A 19,033-nucleotide genomic window follows, 5' to 3' on the forward strand; every position below is an offset into this window, starting at 1 on the left:
CCTTCGCTTGGCGCTCGGCCTCCCCCAAAGATATCCTCTAGCTTCCAGGTCCTTGCTGGCTCCCATCGCCGGCGTTGCTTCATTTCCACTTGTGCCCCTGCTGGTGCAGCTGCTGAAAGACGTTCCTGTGCCAGACGCACAGCCATGATGACACCTTGCATACCAGCTTTTGTTTGCCAGATTTGGCTCTTTGATGCCAGCGCAATTAGAAATGAATGCTGCAGTGCAGAGAGGTGGAAGGTGATTGAAGTGGCACAATTCTCTGCAGATACACGTCAGTCACAAGTTGTCATGATGGCTCGAACCTAATTTGGGCTTTAGAGGAAATGCGATAATAAGGTGGAACATTTCCTCCTGATACTCGCTCTGTCCTGAGCGGATCGTAGCAACACAGTGAGGTGGGGATGATGAATGCTAGCATGGCAAACCTTCAGCTAGAGCACAGGAATACCAGGATGGAGGAAAGGATGGACGTGTTTCCATTAGCAGACGGCAAACCAAACAGCGAGCCAGGAACAATTACGGCGCCGCAACTACAGTCTTTGCAAGAAAACAGGAGGCGTGGATAGAAAACCAGCGGTGAAATAAGCTGCAATATGCATGACATTCCAATGAACCACTCTGCTCTGCTGGCATTACTTTCCCTTCCATTCAGAAATGATTTACTCCTGAGGAGGGAAAACCAGAGAAATCCATTTCTAGATAAATAACCGGACCCAAAAACCACCTATATTTACTGCCCTTCGTCTCAGAGAAATGTTTTGTTTTCGGGGCTGTAACCCAAAGGGAACCATAAATTCCAGGCAGAGTAGAGATAAAAGGTTATGCAAGAGAGCTGGGTCTCTGTCAGCTTCATGGGACCGTCGACGGCTAACCAGAGCTTATTACAATGTTATTACCACTTCAGAGCCGCCATATGTGACTCTGGCCAACCAAGAAATATGCAAAATGAAAGGGGGAAAAAAAACAGACTTTGTGGATTTATCTTAGGAAACGTGCAGGGACAAAATCTACACTGCGATCTTTCTGCGCGCAGACAAAAGAAAAAGCGCTGTGATGTGGAAAAATCTGGCTGTGATTATCTTTGGCTGGTCATCTTCCTTTGCGAAATAACAAGTGATAATAAGACTCATCAGAGAAGCAGATGTCGGCAAGCTGCTCCGTGAGCTGTAAGACCTCTCTATCGAAACAGTACATTAGCGCGCCATATGTGGGGGGAACGTAAAATCTAAATGTAGGGGCTGATTTACATTCTGCTTGATGAATTTATTAAAAATGGTTTATGGGGATTGCATGGCTCTGTCGCCAAAGTCAGAGATCAGTCTATGCTGTCTATCATGGGTCATTTAATAATCTGAGCAATATTTGCTATTGATTATTTTTAAGTTTTGGAAGAAATCAATGAATGGGTGAATCCTTGGGTTAATCTGCCACAGACCCAGACAGCTGCCTAATGTGGTAAAAGCAAATTATGATTAGCATGCAGCTCTGGTATTAACGCTGATGCATCTCAGTTTTCACTCAAATATTTACTTAAAACGTGACACAACACTTATGTGCATGTTTGCACACTGCAAACATGTTTTGCATCAGATATTTTAGGTATGAAGAACTGAGATTTTCTATATTTGAGTCGTTAATCATTCATTTAGGCATCTTGCAATTATGGGTTTTGATTAACTAGCAAAGCTCGCGTCATTCGAGTGCTGCGTCAGTGGGCGTGTCCCGTCACTCCACGGACAGCTCAGGTTGCAACCGGAAGCTGGATTGAAAAGCGCAACCGAGCGGGAATATAGGACCACAATCAAAACAAAACAAACTAACAAACAACAACAGCACAAAAACAACCGATCACCTTTGGCGCAAACCAGGCGCCAATCACAGCGCCGCTGACACCACATTCCTTGAATAAATGTTTCACCCCCACCCCTCCGCAGAGGTGTGCAACAGTCTCGCCCTGTCGCTATAGGAGCTAATTGAAGTGGCCTCATTTAGGAGCGCGTCAGAGGAGGACGCGACAACACCGTGTCAGCGCCTCCACAAATCTCCTGCGCCGTCTGCGCTTAATAGCGTGTCAGGGCGCACAAGTGATGCGTCGGGGGTCACTGTGAGCCCCCTAATGCTTCACTATAACGAACCCTGTGTTGGCAAAGCAGAGATGAATGTCCCAATCAGTGATGTGGTTAAATCAGAATGGCTGTGGACTGTGGCGACGGTCGAGATGATCACAAGACAACAGAACCGCTAAAAATAAATACATTTGCGGTTGTTTTTGCGTTTTAGTGATAGACTCGTGCGTTAAATCCTAGAACCAAATGCAGCAACATTCCAGCTGTATTTTAGATATAAAAAAGATATATAGACTACGTTCAAATGTAGGTAATAGTGTTTAAATTCATTTTGTGCCTCGCATTGTTTCTTAGTCTTTGCGTAAAATCGATAAAATTTCATATTTTCTGCAAAACATAAATAAACAAATAATAAAATAAAATCAATGTGTGGTTTGGCGCTCTCTGCAAACTTGACTGTGGGATAAATTGCTCCATTAGCCCGAGACTCGCACTACAGCGTTTTATGGCTCCAAAAAGACACCGCGGCAGACTTTTCCTTGCCGTCTGGAATCGCCTGTGAAACGTAAAGTGGCCTCGACTTGGATTTGACCTTTCTCGGGATTATTTCACCACATGCAACCTTACGGTTGGCGGCCTGTGCAGCTTTTCACCTCTAGAGTTGATAAAAATAGGTCAGCCTCTCACATATCCTCGAGCGCGTAGGGACATTTAGCTGTAAAACTAATTAATCCCAACTGCAAATGTTTAACTTGGTTTCGGTTTAGTGATTGACGGCGGCTGCGCGTTGAGATCAGAGCGCTGGCACACGCACGGGCACCTCATCCATCAGGGGAGACGGATTATATTTTTATTTAAACATTGCACCATCTTCATCATGATTGTGGATGCGGAACCTGAAGAGGGCGGCGAGGGTGTTGCTGGAAGTTACATTTACGTGCACAAGAATGCTGGAAAACATGGCCGCGTTTTCAACTTAACCAAGAAATATATTTAGATATTTTTTATGTATATGTTGTAGAGGAACCACAGCTGGAAATGCAGCCGCTGAACAATTGAAAATAAGTCCGTGTCCATTTTTTGAAGATTGACATGTAGTATGTCTAATTTTTTTCTGAAAACACAGACAAATCCGACTTTTTAAGGCGTTAAAGGCGCACGGAGGTGAAAGGCTGAGCCACCATTCTGTGGCACACTCCATGCGCAACTAAACTGCAGAGTGTCTACCTTGGTAACACAAACGTCAGGCTCGGTTTACTGGCCACAAGTGCTACTGATAAATATTCATGAGGCCGGCGCCTGCGCCTTCCTGGTATCAGAGTGTTTGTCAATTCCAGACTTGCGCGTAAATACATTTAAAGTAGGTGTTTGTTCCGCTTTTTCTGCACTTCAATTTGACACCGGGGTCTACCGTCAAGTCCCCTTTTGACGAGCATCTTATTTTCGGTGCGTCGGTTCCGGTGCGTAAAACCACAGGAAATGAAAGCTCAATAGAGGTGCGTGCCTCGGCTCGTATGGTTCAAAGAGTCGGTTTTAAGAGGTTAAAACGTTGTCTGATTGTAGTTAAATAGCGCAGAGGGAAATAAAAATCTGGCATTTTATTGTGGGATATTATGGAAAACGGTTTTCTCAAGTTCACACGGTGAATAAACAGTTGTTGTTGAATTCAACTCATCAGATTTGTGTTAAAATATGTCGAGACACGAAACACGCTCCTTTCTCTGTATTTCCACTCACAAGTGAACATTTCTTTTCTAATACAAGCCGCGGAATGACTTCTCCAAACGAATTTACACGGTGTGCAGCGTCTTTCCTTCCCTTATAGCACTGATGCACCAGCACTGGAACCTAGATAGATAGTGTTAAATAGAGTCGAAAAAGTCATTTTATTACCATCCTTCATTTATCTCCAAATTTAATAGTCCGTGAAAAGAAAATATGAATACATTTCAATACATTTCAACAAATCATCGGAAGATGAAGGCAGTCGTGGGAGAGTGTGTGTGTGCGCGTGTGTGTGTTTTAGTGAGAGCACACACACACACACACACAAACACACTTTCTATGCTGCTGTTATAAGGATTCCTTTTCAGATTAAAACAATGTTTTTCGTGTGGAGGGGTGGGGGTGGGGTGGGGTGGGGGTGGAGGTTCTGTTCTGATGCGCAGCGGTTCTGACAAAGCTGCAGACTGACAGATCGCGGGCTCGGCGCGCACTGGCAGTGTTAACCATGATCACTGGCGGCTGCTGATGTGATCTCTGCCTAATGGGGCGGTCAAGCAAGCTGCAGCCAGGAACAATGAGGGTGGGGGCAGGGGGGGGTGCAGCCACATTGACTCTTTTGCCCCCTCTCCCTAAATCTGCACGAAAAACCGACGGGGAAAAGGGGAAACGCAGGAAAGAAATTAAATTAGATTTGAAAATTAGATTCCCTAACAATTAAGTGACGCGAACTCTTCCGGTGTTACGTTCAGGAACAACCGCCGTGATTAATCGATTTAATTTGCGCATTTACTGCGGGGCAAAGTGTTTGGATGTTAATTTTGGATAAACAGAAGATGCGGAGTGGGGGAGGGGGAAAGGAAAGTGTGTGTATGTGTGTGTGTGTGTGTGGGGGGGGGGGGGGGGGGGGGGGGGGGGGGTCGCTTCTACTTATTATTGACTGTCACGGAAGTTGTGACAGCGCGTTCAAAACCTAACCTTTGGCACCGAAAGGCGCGCGCAAACACACACACACACACACACACACACACACACACTGACTGCAAAGCTAAATTTTTCTGCTAAATTATTTATGAATTTCACACTTCATCTTAGCTGAGATTACCCCCCAAATCACCAAATGAGACCAATGACCCCTAGACGCGTTGCATTATTGTAGTTTTTAATGCTTTAATATAGTACGAAATGTATCCAAACATTTTTTTTCCTGTAAACTAAATTTTACATACGAGCGCATTTCTCCATAAATACCGATCATTTCTAACATGTCACCGGTCCTTTACATGCGGATAAATATGGAAAATTGAGCTACTTACATGTAATAATACTTCCTTTTAGACAAAGCAATTGACAGAGATTTTTTTTTTATATTTATCACGTACATAAACAGATTGACACGGAATTTCAGGCTTTCACTACACGATTTATCGACATGACATTAAATAACAACAATGATACTGGTGCTACTGAAACTGGACCTCGGACGAAAAGGTTGCACTGGATAGGCTACAAAAGCACATTAATACTAAGATTCGGTTAGGTCGACGTGTAGACTGGAGTAATACTGAATAATTCACATTTGGTTCACGACTATAACATTCTTTTCAGTGAAATCTATCCATCGCGATAATCTTAAAACCATCTCCGTTTTTCCATATATCTAGGGACCACATTTTCACAAATTCCCTTAGACTGTGATAGAAGTATTTACAAAATAAAATATTACACTTTTCCCCTCCCGCCCCGGAAATCGGTGAAATCCTCATATGTACAAAAAGAAATTCAGGCCCGGAGATAAGCATGCGTTTTTTTGGAGATATCTTTCGAGAAAGTCTCTGAGTAAAAAAGGGAAATATAGAAGGGGGGAGAGAAGTTAAACTCAGTGTCCTCGCTCCTTTTTCTGTCCATGCATTCGCCTTTATAATCGATCTTACGGGCCTCCTGTCTTTTTCCCAGTCCATGTTTCATGACTGACTTTAAAAAGTCCAAACAGTTCTCGCTCTTTTTTAAAATTTCAGTCTTTTTTTGGGGAGGGTGGGGGGGCGGTTGCTCGTTTAAAAGCATTTACACGTACCATTCATTGAAATTCGACGACAGCGCGCTGTGGCTGCTGGTGTGGTGCACCGCTGTGGCTGCTGGTGATATGGAGCTGCTGCTCTGGTTCTCTGTGGACGGGGAGACGATGGTGGGGGGTGTGGAGGACTCGTACCCTGAACTGGCGGCCGGGGACGGCTGCGATCCCGGATTGGTGGATTCGTGGACCTTCAATAGAGTTAAAAAAAAAAACCAAAACAACATAAGTAAATAAATAAAAACAAGCGACGATGAGATTAAAACCTTGCAATTTCCGGTTCTGCAGGTTGCAAAATTCCCCAACAAAGCGGACTGAAAACATTACAATTCTCATTAAGATCTTAATCGCGTTTGCCGCTTGAAAGAAAGGAAAGAAAGAAAGTGTCAAAGCAAATTAACTTATATCTTTCTGTTTTCGGTACAAAAGATTTGTCCCAAAATCGGATTCGATTTATCAAAACAATTCTTTTAATTCTTCAATCAAATATTAAATGACCCGCATTTTTTCCTCAGGATTCGATTTTTATTGCGTAATAATAGAAAGAAACAGGGAAGAAAGAGAATCAGAGAGGCGTTTTTCTTTTACCTTCATGTGTTTCCGGAGGGAGCTGGGGTGTGTGTATGACTTGTCGCACATTTTGCACAGATAGGGCTTGTCCGACGTGTGGACGTGCATGTGTTTCTTGCGGTCACTGCTGTTTGCAAACCGTCTGTCGCAGCCCTCGAACTCGCACTTAAAGGGCTTCTCACCTTAAATACAAAAACACAAAAACATGAGCTTCATTCCACCGAAAATGTCGTCATCGTTTGTAATTCCCCGTTTGGGCCTCATGATGAAAGGAAATAATTATTTGCTTTCGATTTTTATTCGGTGAATTGATTTATTTAAAAATCAAATTTATTAAATTAAAACATCAAGGCCCCTAATTTAATTAATTAGCAGTAAAGTGGGGCGCAATAATAAAACATTTATTATAAAACAGGAACAAACTATATTCTTCTATTGGCAACTGAATCACAAGTCAGTAAATCCCTCGGCTATAAATAAACGCGCATTTCAGAGGAGGAATTATCTGCGTGGATTTGACAATAAAAGGTCTTACCGGTGTGTGTCCTTTTGTGGATTTTTAGATTTTCCGACCGCGCAAACACTTTGCCACAGCCGGGGAACGGACACGGGAAGGGCTTCTCCCCCGTGTGTACTCTGATATGATTCACAAGTTTGTATTTGGCTTTGAACGGCTTTCCTTCCCTGGAACACTCTTCCCAGAAGCAGATGTGGTTGGTCTGTTCCGGTCCCCCCACATGCTCCACGGTGAGATGGGTCACCAGCTCGTGCATGGTGCTAAAAGTTTTGTTGCACGACTTTTTGGGGTTTGACAGCTGCTCCGGCTCGACCCACTTGCAGATGAGCTCTTGTTTGATCGGCTGCCTCATGTATCGGAAGAAGGCCCCCGCACCGTGGTGCGCGGCCATATTCATGTTCATGGGGCCGTAGCCGTGTAGCTGGGTCGATGCGTAATGGTCGGACCGTGGGCTCGTAACGTGGCCGTACTGGTCTGCTCTTCCGTACATGTCCCCAGAGAAGCCCAGGCGCATTTGGCTGTTAACCACATTGGAAGACGCGTGGCTCGCCGCTTGCTCATGGAGCCCCGGGAACAGCAGGTGCCCCGCTGCATCTGAGTGTCCATGTGGCCCTGCGAAACTTCCGGACGCGAACAAACTGTGCTGCGCACCGGCGGCGTCCCCAAATCCCCGATTTCTGAAGAGAAAGTCCCTGGTGGAGTTGAAAGCCGCCGTCGAGTAAGAACCAACGTGGGTCGGGTGATGATGGTGTCCCAGGGCTGCTGCCGCTGCGTAGCCGGGCGCCTGAGAGGAAAACGCCGTCTGTCCGGAGCCAATATCGTGGGAGCTGTGGTTTATTTTGAAGGCGCCCATCCCATCTGCGAACGGATTTATCCCCAACGCCACTTCTCTCTCTGTGACTTCGCCTGTTGAGTGATGCCGTGAAGAGCCGAAAGTAGTGACTCCTATGGTGGGATACTGCGGTCCTGCGTCCAAGAGCATCTTCAGTCTAGACTCGCCGAGACGACTGAGAGCAGAAATCACAAAATCGTGCACAGATATTCTTCCTCCCCCCTCTCCCTATCTCTTGGACCTGACTCGACTGAGCAAACTCTCGAATCCAACGATTTTCTGTTTACTTTTCAACACGCGAGGAATTCCCCTATACCGCTCATCCGACGCACACGCATGTATACAAGCGATATTGCCTTTTGCGGTTTGTCTTCCTGTGGCGCAACTTTCACCTCCTCAGTCAGGCGGTGAGCTCTAGACTGATAGTCGCAATCATTCCTGCAGATAAATGAATTGAAAAGACAACACAGTCCACCCCTGATGAATGGAAGAGGAGGGGGCGGTCACGTGGCCCCGAAAGCTGCGCGCACATTGGCGGCTCCCCTCTCTGCCCAATAACATCCACTCACCAAATAACAATCCGCGGCGCAGGGCCCGCACTTTCATTGGCCTCTTTGCATCATCAATCCGATATATTGTGAGATTGCTGACTGGGAATTTGTTTAAAAGGCTGAATAAGAGCAAAACAAAAGTAAAAAAGAAACGGTAGCTTAGCGCGCTGCTGCACAACCAGAGCTCGGATCTATCTGTCCATCCGTCTATGGTCTATTTATCTATCTGTCTATCTATCTATGTGTCTATCTGTCTTTCGGTCTATCTGTCTATAGGTCTACCTCTTTATCCATCTAGTAAATCAGTTTGGTTGCAATTTAACATGGGTCACAATTACGCACTTGTATACACGTATGTGCACAGAAACAGACACGCAGTCAAACACACACGCACTCTCTCTCAATCACGCGCGCGCGCACACACGCGCGCATCTTCAGAAACAGGTTATCATGACACCATGCTCTTTATTTTGGAGGGAATTGGTGTGATGTTCAGCTCTCTAAATTCAAAAACATGTGCTTTCACCCCATTTCCCCCTTCACATCACCCACACAAACAGCAACACTCACGTTAAACCTATGAACCAGTGGTTAACATAGGGGGTATGCTGCAGCTTGTGGCCATCAACGTTTAGTTCTGCTGGCACAAGGGCGATGCGTAACCAGCGCGTAAAAACCTTGTGGGTTGTCGAATTTATCAAGTGGGATTTGCGGCCCTCTCTGCAGGAACCTCCGGCTACTGGAGTTCAAAGCCACACGCACAGACGTGCCACGCAAACCCCTTAAAATATCTTGCTGGCCACTAGTGTGTTTTCTAGAAATGCGAGGGAAGAGGGAAAGCTTGGTTGTTCTCAACTTAACAAGTAGACTTACACCGCGACAGGACGGTAGGGGAGGGGGGTCCACAGGTCCAAAATGCATAATGTTAAGGGATGCTTCAACAGGTGGAAAACGGTAAGAGTTGCCTTTGAGTTTGGTCAATTCTATCCAAGTTTGTAGAAGTCCCTTAAACTGAAAGATCTTTTATATCTAAAAGGGACATCCTAATCAAACCGTCAATCAGCGTTTATTTTCACAAACCTGACGTGTTGGAGAGGTTAAAAGGGGCTTCCAAAAAGTTTTTTTTTGGGGGGGGGGGTTTACAGTGAACGGCACCAAGCCAGCAGCCACAGCAGTGTTTTATGAAACCTCTCTTCAATGTTCTTAAAAAAAATGGGGGGATACAACTCGCGTGCTTGCTTGTCTTGAGGAGTGTGCACAAGTTGCACCAAAAATAGCACTTCAAAGTTTTGCATTACGCTTCTGTGATGCCTCTGAAAGCTACAGCTGTGAGCCTCGTGAACCCCAAAGGCCATTTAATAAACATATTTTGGATTCGTCAAATCTCACAGTATCGACACAATTTCTAACGTGTTGCTGACAGCAGCAATGTTGACAAGTCAATTTAAAGAAATCTGGAGCTTCCTCATATTTTGTCCCTCACATAAAAAACACCCAACCGAGTTAATAACTTTAGTTTATCTGAAACATCTCACTGTCGATAATTTAAAAGAAAATATTTATGTACTCAATGTTCTCTCCAAATATTTTTGGATTGGGAAAAGTATGATTACGTCCAACGTGACAAGCGCCGGTTATATTATAAAAAGCTCTTTCAATCCCCCAAATATATTTTTTAGGAAAAGACACAGCAGGAGTGAAAAATGATAATTTCCAAGTGCGAAATTAAAGCCAGAGCCAGGCAACGTGATCTGAGTGCAACACAGTGAGCAGAACATCACACAAAGTAATAAACTGGACAGGATTATTAGCGATTATCAGGATACTGTAAGTAAATTACAAAACAATTAATGTTGTCTGGTTATGATATTCGGTGACATTCATCAAAATTAGCATAATGAGTGAAGACACATGCGTGCACGGCAACATTCGGCCAAACACTTGCGTCACGTCTAAAATTCTGCTGCTTAAAAACGTAGAGATAAAATAAAATACTCACTTATTGACTCTATATTTAAAACACACATTGCTCTGATTCAGATTACTTTTAAAGCTGGGAAATAGGATGGAAAAAATAAACAATCATTGTGTTGAACTATTATACTTTAACACCGAAGTAACTGATACTTACAACATCGTTGTTTAAGTTTAAAGTTAAGACTGTAACGGCAGCACCGCCTCTGACCCTCATCTGCTCCCGTCCTGGGTCTAAAACAAAATTAACCCTGGTCACTACAACAGGTTCGCTCCAATGCATTTTTTTCCCTTTCTCCAGGACGTGGCCGCAGCTTTTCACACTTCCTCCACACGCAGATCCTCAACCAGGCACGGAGTTAACGGGCGGGTACCGAAAGGAAATCAACGCATTATGTAAATATGAGCATTTATATCAGCGCTCAGCGGCGTGATATCTGCACTCCGGACTGTTTTCTACACCCACGCCGACTTTCCTCTCGCTTAGGCTGAAGTTTTTCTGCACGCACGTCACCACTTCCCCGTTTAAACTTGCGCGTAATGTGTGCGTAAAGCTGCCTTTCAAACGTTCCGGGCCAAAATTAAGATATCAGCGCGTTATTTATGATCCATATAACCTTTATAGTGAGAATATACGTTCTCTGGCGAGGCAGTCTATTGTGCAATTGCACGTTCGAAGCGAAGAAATTGCCGTTTCATCGTCGCGCTGCCTTTGTTCGACGCCACAAAAGAAAAAAAACGAGTGAATTTTCTCTGGATAAACTTTTGTGGAATTTTATTGCACCATAACGTTTGCATAACAACTATTTTTCTTTAGCGTTGCCAGAGGCACTGCGCCTGCGCGCTGGCCGCTTGCTGTCACTAAGACATTTTTCTTCACGTTGGAAGCTGTCACTGGTGACGTCAATCACGGAGCTCTGACCAATTAGAAAGCGGGGTGATTGTTTAGCTCCACGGGCTGCAGCGCCTACCATGAATCTCTATTCAGTATCAAAGCGTCCTGCTGCTGCCTCTCAACCGAATGGGATTCCATGTAGTCTGCAGTTAGACTTAACTTTGTAAAGACTTTTTTTTTTCATTGCGATTAAAACATATTTGTCATCATCATTATTATTTTGCCTGCTGTCAAGTTATTCTAAAATTAGGAAGTAATGAGCCTGGATGCATTGGGAAGCCCCGTGATGGACCCTACGTTCTCCAAACGGAACACGGCGCTGAGATTAGTTGACTTGGCAGGGGCTCACCACCATCACCATCATCACCACCATACCCCTCAGAGCGTGACAGGCTTCCCGGGGTTCAGCAGCCATCCACACTCAATGGCTCACTCGCACCCTGGGGAGATTACTGCGGAACCCCGCCTGGGGCCGAGTCCATTCGGGCCAGAACACATGGGGCACTCCGCGGCCCTCAAAATCAGCCCAGCCCATCATTATCCCCACCACCATCACCACCACCACAATCATCATATGGCAGGCCACAGTGAAGTGGTCTCCAGTCAAACGGGAGCTTTTGGCCCGGTTCAGGCGACGTCGGTGCCCTATTCTATGTCTCACACAGCCCAGGCTCTATCCGCAGGTAGGGATTTCCTCATCCGGAGAGATCTGACAGCTCAAACCATGCCGGTACTGACTGACCAGACTGCTGGTCCAGCCTCTCACCACGGAATGTTTGTCTCAACAACAGGTAGCTATCCCGGACACTATGGTCACCACCCTGACGCCGGGAACCATACCCTCTTCTCCGGACTCCATCACGACCAGCCTCCAAACGGATCACCGGGTGGCCAAGCGTTGAATGGACAAATAAGGTTGGGACTACCTGGAGAAATGTACGTTAGGTCTGATCACTTGAGTCAAGTGGCAAGCTCCAGGGCTGATCCGTTCTCCTCCTCGCCTTTGCATGGCTACGGTAGCCTGAATCTGAACATGAATCTCAGCGCGCACCACCACCACCACCACCACGGAGCCGGTGCCTTTTTCCGCTACATGAGGCAGCCGATAAAGCAAGAGCTCATTTGCAAGTGGCTGGAACCGGAGCACTCCCCGAAGAAACTTTGCTCCAAAACTTACAGCACCATGCACGAACTTGTAACGCATGTGACGGTGGAGCACGTCGGCGGACCGGAGCAGGCGAATCACATTTGTTTTTGGGAGGAATGTCCCAGGGAAGGCAAACCGTTTAAAGCCAAGTACAAACTTGTGAATCACATCCGTGTTCACACGGGGGAAAAACCGTTTCCCTGTCCGTTCCCCGGCTGCGGGAAAGTGTTTGCCAGATCGGAGAATTTAAAGATTCACAAAAGAACGCACACAGGTGAGTAACTGTGAACCCGTAAGAGAAAACAAAACATGCGCGAAAGCTGTAAAATATCGTCAACAGGTTGCATGAAAAAAGGCGTAGACTATTGGATAAGAGCTGTTAATTCCCTATCTTATTTCTTCATCAGTTTTTGCTACACTTTATCAACCTTTGTTTAACGTTTTTAAACCCGTCAAAGAAACAAGCTAATTAAAGCCTTTTTGCTTTTATATCAGTCCGCAGCAGCTACTGAGCCACCTGTTTGTTACGAGCTGCACTGCAAGTTATCCTTGAAAAGATAAAAAGACAAAGACTGAGCTCAGGGAATATGCTACAACTCACTCAGGCGTCAGAATGTTCAGCCTCTTGTTTACACCACAGCACAAAGGCTGGGGCCCACGTCAGACTCAATGCGTGTCAGACATCAGCAAAGGTGGAAATGTGCATCTTCATTTCCTCACAAAGACCTCTAATGAGTTATAATTTAATTTAATTTAATACAATATAATAGAATACAATGTAATGTTATATAATATAATATAATATAAGGCAAGGTTTAGTAATTTTTATTTTGCATTTTGCATCTTTTTACATAGTTATTTAAGAAACCTGAGCGTGTTTATGGGCTGTGATAGCCTGTAGCCAAAAGCAACAAGTAGACGAGTGCAGACGGCTAAAATAATTCGCCAACAGGTTGCCAGAGCTGACTGTGTTTGTAATGGCTGACTTGTGCAGCTCCTGGGTTAAACTAAGAAGTGGAAAAAAAGAGGAGTGAAACAGTCCAAAATGGCTGCTCGCCTGTTTGGCTCGGTGACCTTCTGTGGAGGAGTGAGGAGGAGAAAATAAGGCCTTAAAATCTACGACTTGTAAATGAATACGTTCCCCTTTTTCCCCCCTCGACCAGTGGTTGCATATATGTCAGCCACCCTCCCTGCTCTATTTCTGGAGCCTATGTTTTATTCATATAATTTGCTCATATTACCTAAGTACAAATCTGTTAAATTATTTCTGCGTGTTGACTCCCGAGGGGCCTGATCTTTGGTTTCATGTTTAAAACCTATCCGAAAGTGTGGTTATGACTGGGGCTGCCCCTGGGGCCTGTTCCTCGACGGCTTCTTGTAGTACACTAATATCCTTGATTGGCTCTCTCAACCCAACAGCTGAAGGTCAAAATTGATATTCAACCCGCAAGTGTAATTAGAGTGGAGGGCAATTAGGCAACATATTCTCCAAAGCTTTAGTCAGAGGGGTAAAAAAAAAAATCAGCAGTGTTTGATTTTTGTGTAATTTATTCAGATTGCTTTTTCTGGTTTGTCATAATCAGGTATATCTGTAATCACGACAGCAGTGGTGATGCGTTTGTGGGACTTTAAGAAAGAGGGGCTGCTGTGAGGCCTCCTATGTGTTTTAGCTTGTCTGTTTTGACGTATGCATTCATGTATGCAGGGGCCAGGTATAGACAGGACAGTAGGGGGTGCAGATATCCTATTTAGACAAGCCTGTGAATCATGGCAGGTCTGTCTTCAGGGAAAAAAAAAAACTCTTTTCTGATTCAGTATGGTGAAAATTAAAACATTTTTGCAGCATAAATGTTTTGAATGTGGGAAATAAGCCTTCCCAAGCCACGTTAAAGGAAAATGTGTTTGTGCATGGCTGATTCTGAACAGGTGAGAAGCCCTTCAAATGTGAGTTTGACGGCTGCGACAGACGCTTCGCCAACAGCAGCGACAGGAAAAAGCACTCCCACGTCCACACCAGCGACAAGCCCTACAACTGCAAAGTGCGCGGCTGTGACAAGTCCTACACGCACCCCAGCTCCCTGAGGAAGCACATGAAGGTTCACTGTAAGTCCCCACCGCCAAGTTCGGGCTACGAATCGTCCACTCCCTCGCTGGTGTCTCCCTCCTCGGACCTGGGCCGGGAGCCGGGCGGCTCCTCGGTGCTGTCGGAGCCGATGGGGGCCTCCCAGCCTGCTAATTTAAGCGAGTGGTACGTGTGCCACAGCTCAGGTGCCAGTGGCGCGCACACACCTCCCAGCGGGTCCTCTACACCGGACCCATCAGATGAGCCACCTTACAGAAACCTGGAACCGAGGGAGGCGTTTTAACCTAGAAAAGCGAATAAAGGACACGTTTTTGGAAGAGCCAAACCATTAAAAATGGTTGACAGCCTGTCCAGATGAGCCACTAAACAGACACTCAGAGATTTCTTTTAAAGAATGTGGTCATCTTAAATGTGTTGAAGAGATTATATTTTCAAACCTCAGACGTTGGAATTGTTTGGCTCCTCGCCCTGACGGCAAACTGCTCCACTCGTGGAGAGGGTCGTGTAAATCCGTGACACTATGTGATGCATTAATACAGGCCGTAGCCATGTCGGTGTCAACTTATTTTATAAATTCGACTTTCAAATCCAACCGATGTCTTTGTCGTATGAATTGTTAATTTATTTTTCAATGCGTTCACGGCGTTTTTTGTAACTAGGAACCAAAGTTGCATGTTTCAAGACAAAAAAAAATGTACATTTGTAAATTTTGTACATGTTTCGATGTGTTGATGTTGATAGTTTTGTAAGGCTCTCTGTAAGTAAGCCATTATTTGTAAAAACGTTATATGTTTACAGATATTTTTTTTTTGTGAAGATGGGTTAACAATGAAATTGTTTAATAATCCCGATGTATTTGATACACGCCCGTGAAAAATATATGTTGGAATATTTTTGTGGTTTTGTATTGTCGTTTTTTGTTTGTTTTTTTTATACATATTTTAAATCAACCGGCACTCAAAACGCGAACCGAACTGCCTTGTAATTTGTGAGAATTTTGAATAAATCTTGTACGAATAAATGTGAGTTTAAAAATACGTTTTTAAACATAAATGTGTTTTGTTCAAAACGAGTGTTAAGATTTTTTTTGTTAATATCATCCAGTCCTTCAGGAAAGTATAACCATTTTTAAAATCTAAATCACTGTTTTTTCCCCCTTGTGACTTTAAATGAACTCCACTGTTTTTCAAGTCTTGGTTTGACGCGCTGGAGCACCAAAATATTCCGATCCAGACTTCAAAGTAGATTTCACACAAAGAGCCATTTTTTTCCACGACGGTGAATCCTCATGGTGAATTAAGATTTCTAAAGCAATAGTCAAGTCAAACTCAAATGATATGGGGCCAAGTCCGCGGACTCAAAAGCCCGCTCTAAAGAATGTAATATTTGCTTCCCATGGGGTCGGAAACGGTAATCTATGTCCTTTATGCTGCAGACGAGGCTGGTATAAAAGGAGAAAAATATATTCTTTTGCTCCGGGCCTACTTTACGGCAATCAAAGGAGACACCGCCAAAACTCAGTTGTCCCACATAATAGAATTGCAAGCAAGAGGGCCGAAGTGGTCAATGGAGACTTATATTTACGCATAATCATATTTTTAGCTCCGTGCATGAAATGTGTAAAAACGCAAGAGCTTGATTATTTAATTGACGAGTTAATTATTTTTTTTTTCTTTTTGGGACTGAAAAAGTTCTTGAAAACAGAATGAAGACACACGTTCTGTTGTGCTGGGAAAAGTTTTTTTTTTTTTACCCCCCCCCCCCCCCCCCCCAAAAAAAAAAGTTCAGCGGCACAAGTGGAATCGCGCACGGCTGTCCCAATATAGAGTTTGGTTAAGTGCGCGACAGTTTGTTCTGCAGCACAGAACCGCCTGAATGGGGTGAATAAACACTAAAGCAAGCAAACAGAAGAAGATGATGCCTCTTTTGCCACCAGCCCTCGTGCGTAAAGGCAGAAAACAAAGTAGAGGGGGGCGAAGAAAACAAGATAGTTGGATCTCAATTGAAAGCGCGAGTCTTTGAAGTGAAAGTTGATATCAGAGGGATTCTTCTAGGTCGTCTGAACGACGTTGATGACACGGAAAGCCTTTTGTTACCGATTTGTTGGGCTCCTCTCTATTGGGCTCCCTTCTATTGGGCCGTCTAAAGCTTTTAGTTCCACTAGTCAAAATGGACAAGAACTAACTGGGTCGCGTAAAAAAAAGAGAAAAAAAAGATTTTACATTCAGTGCTGAAGGTGAAGGATAGGCAACGCTTAAAGGAGCCTTTTCCGCGGAAGGAGACAGGCGGGAGTTAAAACATCAGCGGCAAATCATTTTTTTAAGCCAAAATATTTCTGAATTGGTTCTTTGCTGCAGACAGATCAAAGAGAAATGATCCTGGATTTATTTAGTGGAATAAAACTAGCGTGCGTGTGCTCTGTGCACGAGGGCCGTGACCTTTAGGGAGTAATTTATGACTGTCCAAAGACACGGAGTCGGGGAGGCAGGCTTGTTTAAAAGAACACTCCGACAAGCCTGAAACTCCGAGGACGAGATATAAGGTTTTTGGGTTACAGGAACCTGATTGCTTTAATTTGAACAGTGAAAATCCTGCCGCGAAGATTCTGGAACGGCTGAGTTTGAACAAGTGATCCTGTTGGGTGCAATCATCAGGGCTTCCCTAACTTCGGCTGAGTGACAAGCAACAATCTGATATCATCCCCGGGGTCAAGAATCAAGAACAGGTGTGTGCCTGTTTGTGTGTCTGTGTGTGTGTGTGTGTATACTCGTGTGTGTGTGTGTGTGCGTAAAAATGTTTTTCCCCTACTAAAAGATACACCACGCCTGATTATTTTACAGATTATATTATTCGAAAAAGACGCGTCTTTCAAATTAAAATTAGAATTAAAAGAGGGGTGGCAGAAGGAGGGGTGGGGGGTGGGTACCAAAACGCAACAAAAAAGAAAATGAAACCATTTTCATGTCTTCCAGGGCCCTCTCACCGCCTCTGCTCCAGACTATAAGGCTCGCTTGAGTGTGAAATATCATTTCTTTGTAAAATAAAGGAGGCGTTAATCCTACTTCCGGAAACTGTCCGGCATTATTGAACAAAACCCTTTTAATAGGGGGATTAGCAGTCTCGGAGTAAAAGCCTCACCCCCACCCCCTCTACTTCTTGGTCTTCTTCTTCACCCAACCTCCCCCCGCTCTCCTCCACGCCCACCCCACGCTCCACCACCACCACCACCATCAGCACCTCAAACACCAACCAGGTCATAATTATCAGGACTGAAGTGGCCGAAGAATTGGCACTGAAAATAAAGAGGAAGACGGAGGGACAGGTGCATTGGAGCCGCCAGGACCAAACCGGAAAGGCAGAGCTGTTAATGGTGAACTGCGAACGCTGGTTTATAATGATGCATTCAGGCTTCACTAAAGTGGAAATAGCCCTCATATTAACACCCAGAAGATTAAAAGTTACAACTATTTTTCTGTTTTATTAGCGTGCCTTGCGTATTAAAGAGAACTTAAATGAACATTACACTTTTTTTCTTCTATTTTTTTCAAACGAATGGCAAACTGGAGATGATTAAAACATTTAGAATTTCATCTCAGAAACCTTCAAGGTTGGAACGAAAGACTAGAGGTGTCGCGATTTATGCCAATTTAAAACTATCACCCAGTTTGATACTTGATTTGTCCTTGTCGGCAGCAAGTAGCCCCCAGAATGCGTCAATGAGACCCCCCACTCTCCACCCCAACTTGGATTTTAGGATTACCGTCATCGGCGAGAGTTCAGGAAACGAAGTTATTTCACTTCCACAGACGAGCGGACACCCTCCAACGCGAATCAGCCCCCCCCGGCAGCCTATAGACCCGAACACGGTTTTCTAACAACCTCCATATTATACGACAGAATGTGTCACATACTTCACACCTGCACTCTGAATAGCAGCTCCCTTTCAGCGTGTGATACGCCTGTTGGCCTTGGGCTCAATGCAGCTGCATGAATGAATCAGGGAGCCGCTTATTTCGTCTCTTTTGATCCCAGATCTCCCTCTCTCACTTGATTTTGCAGTCTCAGCTGAAGAGCCGCAGCCGCGACGACTTTTTTCAGCGGTGATCTAGACGGGAGGACTTGTTGCTGCAAACATATGGATGAAAATATTGTTGGAATCGGATTTTGAATAGGAGGGCTCTGGGGTCAATGTTTTACGCTTCACTATAGTACAAACAGTAATTTGATGGCACGCGACTGTTCCTCCTGCTTATAGGGCTTCTAGACAAAAGTAAACTGGAAGTGATTAAAGATGGCAAAACCAGTATGGATGCTGATGGAGGTCATGCGTCGTTTAAAAAACGGATTGGTTTTATGTTGTATTACCCCACAAATCTGTCTCACAAATGTTCAACTTTTGCAGGCCTTACATTTAATTTTTCTTTAAAAAAGAAAAGTTGAGATAGCCATCCCGCAAAAAAAAGAACCAAAAAGAAAATAAATTAATGAAAGAAAGAAAGAAAAGGCGAATGTGGCTCACAAACAAGCAAATGAACCGTTTAGGACAAAAAAAAAAGAAAACGAAAAAAAAAAACCCTCCCACTGATTTAGCCAGTGTCATAA

At 44.5% G+C, this 19,033-nt stretch overlaps 2 protein-coding genes across 4 annotated transcripts; one reads left to right on the forward strand and one right to left on the reverse strand.

Moving 5' to 3' along the window:
* Window positions 1-4,949: 4,949 nt before the first annotated feature.
* Window positions 4,950-8,197, reverse strand: zic1 (zic family member 1 (odd-paired homolog, Drosophila)). 2 transcript variants are annotated; one of them, XM_029842779.1, is made up of 3 exons: window positions 6,968-8,197; window positions 6,451-6,614; window positions 4,950-6,056 (listed from the first exon to the last, which is right to left on the reverse strand). In XM_029842779.1, the coding sequence occupies exons 1-3, from the start codon at window positions 7,929-7,931 to the stop codon at window positions 5,856-5,858; spliced, it is 1,329 nt and encodes a 442-aa protein (XP_029698639.1). In that variant the 5' UTR covers window positions 7,932-8,197; the 3' UTR covers window positions 4,950-5,855. The 2 variants fall into 2 exon arrangements, with proteins under 2 accessions (XP_029698639.1, XP_003968069.1); XM_003968020.3 differs by having other exon boundaries at window positions 4,950-6,053; window positions 6,968-8,193.
* A 1,253-nt stretch (window positions 8,198-9,450) lies between these two features.
* Window positions 9,451-15,468, forward strand: zic4 (zic family member 4). Of its 2 annotated transcripts, XM_003968021.2 has the most exons (3): window positions 9,451-11,884; window positions 11,993-12,622; window positions 14,275-15,468. In XM_003968021.2, exons 1-3 carry the CDS (start codon window positions 11,458-11,460, stop codon window positions 14,712-14,714), a joined length of 1,497 nt encoding a protein of 498 aa, XP_003968070.1. In that variant the 5' UTR covers window positions 9,451-11,457; the 3' UTR covers window positions 14,715-15,468. The 2 variants fall into 2 exon arrangements, with proteins under 2 accessions (XP_003968070.1, XP_029698638.1); XM_029842778.1 differs by having other exon boundaries at window positions 9,451-12,622.
* Window positions 15,469-19,033: the final 3,565 nt, after the last annotated feature.

Source organism: Takifugu rubripes, chromosome 10 (assembly GCF_901000725.2).
Source record: "Takifugu rubripes chromosome 10, fTakRub1.2, whole genome shotgun sequence".
NCBI classification, from domain to species: domain Eukaryota; kingdom Metazoa; phylum Chordata; class Actinopteri; order Tetraodontiformes; family Tetraodontidae; genus Takifugu; species Takifugu rubripes.